General features: G+C 60.5%; 1 protein-coding gene across 2 annotated transcripts in view; it reads left to right on the forward strand.

Moving 5' to 3' along the window:
- Positions 1 to 518: 518 nt before the first annotated feature.
- Positions 519 to 4,084, forward strand: part of HCRTR1 (hypocretin (orexin) receptor 1) — an 8,408-nt gene continuing 4,842 nt past the window's right edge. For both annotated transcript variants that reach the window (XM_005878324.2, XM_005878323.2), the window contains exons 1-4: positions 519 to 1,315; positions 1,519 to 1,697; positions 2,774 to 3,017; positions 3,356 to 3,471. In XM_005878324.2, the coding sequence (XP_005878386.1) occupies positions 1,117 to 1,315; positions 1,519 to 1,697; positions 2,774 to 3,017; positions 3,356 to 3,471 (738 nt within the window). In that variant the 5' untranslated portion in view covers positions 519 to 1,116. The remainder of the gene's footprint in view (positions 1,316 to 1,518; positions 1,698 to 2,773; positions 3,018 to 3,355; positions 3,472 to 4,084) is intronic.

Below are 4,084 nucleotides of genomic sequence, written 5' to 3' on the forward strand. Positions count from 1 at the left end.
GAATAGCCTGGGGCTGGGAAGCTGAGACCCCAGCAGGCTTCCTCCTGCAAAACCCCTAAAGCGCTGCCCCCCTTCGCCCCACCCTGCAGCCCCTCACAGCCCCCGAGGTGCAGGGAGGTCCTGCTCAGGGAGTGGGTCCGCCGATGTTCGGTGGGGATATAAAGGAGCTCCCTCCCCCTCTCCCAGGGGTCTCCAGGGCCCCGCAACCTCCCTCACAAGTCCGGGGTCCTCCCTGCTCAGCCTCGGAGAAGGAGGGTCTGAGCCAGAGAGGAGGGGCGGGGAGCGAGGCCGGATTTATGAATGGAGGGAGCGTCCTGCGCGCCGGCCCCCAGCGACCCCTAGCGGCCGCCGGGGCGCATAGCGGCCTCGGGGATTCAAGAGGGGCTCTCTCCCCACTTCCAGAGAGGTCTCCAGCTCCCCCTGCACCCCTGCTCCACCGTGTGTGTGTGTGTGTGTGTGTGTGTGTGTGTGTGTGTGTGTGTGTCCACACGGGAGGGCCTGGCAGGTGTAGTGGGCGGGGCCTGGGTCTCTAAAGCCTCCCTTGACCTTTTATTTTTCCAACCAAAAATTCAGGCCTGTGAACTGTTCAGGGGAGAATACTTGCAACCGGATGGCTTCGTCTCTCAAATCTGTGGTTTGGTGGATTCAGACCTGGCATAGTAGCTTTGTGACCTTGAGCGAGGGGCTCAACCTCTCTGAGCTTCTACCTCCTCCTCATCTAAGCAGGGCTCTCTAATAATGGGGAAGCCGTTCCGCGCCTGTTTCTGGGTAAAGCACTGGGCATGCTTTAGAGCTCATTGCTCCCACTGCAGTCCCGTGAGGTAGGTGTGGTCATTACTCCACTGAATAGATGGGGAAACCGAGGCTGGATGGAGCCAGGTCTGTCCCTCTCCACTATACCCCACAGCACAGAACTTAGAGAATTAAGAGGGAGTTTATATGCAGATTGCCTGGCACATTCCCTAATGTTTCCTTTCTTCCTCGCTCCCTCCCTTCCTTCAGATCTGGGGCTGGGACCCCAAAAGACCTGGGTGCAGGGCTCCGGGTTCCCTGAGGGAAGTGGGCTGAGGCCTGTGGAGACCATGATGGACCTCGGCCGCAGCGGCTTCTGAGCTCATGGAGCCCTCGGCCACCCCGGGGGCCCAGTTGGGGGTCCCCACTGGCAGCAGGGAACCGTCCCCGGTGCCTCCTGACTATGAAGATGAGTTTCTCAGCTATTTGTGGCGCGATTACCTGTTCCCGAAGCAGTACGAGTGGGTGCTCATCGCCGCCTACGTGGCCGTGTTCCTCGTGGCCCTGGTGGGCAACACGCTGGGTAGGTCCATGCGTCCCTGTGGTGCTGCGGGATTCCCCTGGGGACTGGCAGGAGTCCTGGGCCCGGCTCCTCTCCTCTTCACCCCAGCCTCTGCCTGTGCGGGGTAGTGTGTGTGTGTGTGGGGTGGGGGCCTCGCTGATGGGCTGCGAGCTGGGGTGGGCATGGCTCTGCCTCCCGCCGCCCTCATTCCGCCCACCCCGCAGTCTGTCTGGCCGTGTGGCGCAACCACCACATGAGGACCGTCACCAACTACTTCATCGTCAACCTGTCCCTGGCGGACGTGCTGGTGACGGCCATCTGCCTGCCAGCCAGCCTGCTGGTGGACATCACCGAGTCCTGGCTCTTCGGCCATGCCCTCTGCAAGGTCATCCCTTACCTACAGGTGAGCTCTGCCCGGTGACCCTCATCACCCCGTCACACCAAGTACAGAAACCACCGCCTTCCTGAAGTCTCAGGGACCCTCAGACTTGCCTTTCAGACGGGACACGGTCGCTCAGCACATGGGTGGTGTCATTCTCTACTGTCAGCAAGAGCAGGCTATCAGCCCGACACTGGAGGACACAGCCCCAGCCCCACATACTCCTACAAAGACCCCCACACACAGCCCCAGCCCCACATACTCCTACAGAGACCCTCACACACAGCCCCAGCCCCACATACTCCTACAGAGACCCTCACACACAGCCCCAGCCCCACATACTCCTACAGAGACCCTCACACACAGCCCCAGCCCCACATACTCCTACAGAGACCCTCACACACAGCCCCAGCCCCACATACTCCTACAGAGACCCTCACACACAGCCCCAGCCCCACATACTCCTACAGAGACCCTCACACACAGCCCCAGCCCCACATACTCCTACAGAGACCCTCACACACAGCCCCAGCCCCACATATCTCCTACAAAGACCCCCCACACAGCCCCAGCCCCACATACTCCTACAAAGACCCTCACACACAGCCCCAGCCCCACATACTCCTACAGAGACCCCCACACACAGCCCCAGCCCCACATACTCCTACAGAGACCCCCACACACAGCCCCAGCCCCACATTCTCCTACAGAGACCCTCACACACACACATACTCCCACAGAGACCCCCACACACAGCCCCAGCCCCACATACTCCTACAGAGACCCCCACACCCCCCACACAGGCACAGACACGGACAGCCATGTGCGGACACATGCAGGGACCACCTACTCTGTGCCAAGTCTCGAGCTAGACATTTTCTATCCGTGATTGCGTTTCTTTCCATGAGAATCCTGCCAGGCGAGTGGTATATTCCCACTTCGCAGGTGAGGCTCAGAGAGGGTGCGTGACTTGCCCAAATCTCACAAGCCAGTGAGTGGTGGAGCCAGGAGGTGCCCTGCACCTGGGCTGTGAGCCCCTCACCCACTCCCCATCTCTGGGGGGCCCCCGAGAGGACTGATAGGGTGTCTCCACGGGGCAGGCCGTGTCTGTGTCGGTGGCAGTGCTAACCCTCAGCTTCATCGCCCTGGACCGCTGGTATGCCATCTGCCACCCCCTGTTGTTCAAGAGCACGGCCCGGCGTGCCCGTGGCTCCATCCTGGGCATCTGGGCTGTGTCGCTGGCTGTCATGGTGCCCCAGGCTGCCGTCATGGAATGCAGCAGTGTGCTGCCCGAGCTCGCCAACCGCACCCGGCTCTTCTCTGTCTGCGATGAACGCTGGGCAGGTAACGGGGGTAGCCTTGGGCAGGCACTCCTGAAGGGGGCACCTCTGGGGCACATCCCCTGGGGCAGGCAGCTGCCAGGGCACCCGGGGGGGGGTCTCTGAGAGGACACTTTAGAGCAGACATGTACCGAGGATACCTTCAGGGTGGGTACCTCCTCTGTAAAGACATCTGCTAGGGGACCCTCAGGATGGACACCCTCAGGCTGGGCAACTCCAGGGTCCCTCTGCCAAGGTGCCCGTGTGGGGCCTAGCTGCTTGCTTTGGCCGTCGCCGCGGTCAGGTGGCATTGCTACGCAGGGCAGGCTGGGGCCCAATCTTTGCATCTCTTGGCCCCTGCAGATGACCTCTATGCCAAGATCTACCACAGTTGCTTCTTCATTGTCACCTACCTGGCCCCGCTGGGCCTCATGGCCATGGCGTATTTCCAGATCTTCCGCAAGCTCTGGGGTCGCCAGGTGAGGCCCACTCTGGTGTCACTGCCTGGGCTGGGAGGGGATAGGGCACTGGTCTAAGGGAATAGACAGTCCTCTGCCTTCAGAACATGCCATCCTGGCTGCAACCAGAGAGAGGAAAGGCCCAGGGACTTTTAAACGCAAGGCTGAAGTGGTAGAGCCGACCCTGGAGCTGAACAGGAATGAACACCTTCCAGTATCAGGAGCTGCCCTTGACTGTCCCATGCACTTCCAGCCAGCCTTGGATCCTCTTAACCACCATATACTACCCCCAACTTAATAGGAGAAAACAGACTCAGAGGCAAAGCAGCTTCCCAAACCCCTCAGCCAGGGAGGGGAAGGCCAGGCACTCAGTCCCCGATCGGTGGGGTCCAGTGCTCAGTTCAACGCCACAACAGCAGCACCTCCGTGTCGCTGGCCAAATCATGCACTTTGCTCACAATGTCTTCACAACCGTCTAACCAAAGCAGCAATATTACCACTTTACAGACGCTGAGTAGTGGCAGCCAGCTTGTCACAGCCAATGAGTGGCAGGGACTTTCTGGGCCCAGGGCCTGCCTTCTTTCCTCTATTACAAACTGACCCACAGCAGGTTTTTTGGGGGGAGGGGGTTTGG

Source organism: Myotis brandtii, unplaced genomic scaffold, assembly GCF_000412655.1.
Source record: "Myotis brandtii unplaced genomic scaffold, ASM41265v1 scaffold555, whole genome shotgun sequence".
Lineage (NCBI taxonomy): Eukaryota > Metazoa > Chordata > Mammalia > Chiroptera > Vespertilionidae > Myotis > Myotis brandtii.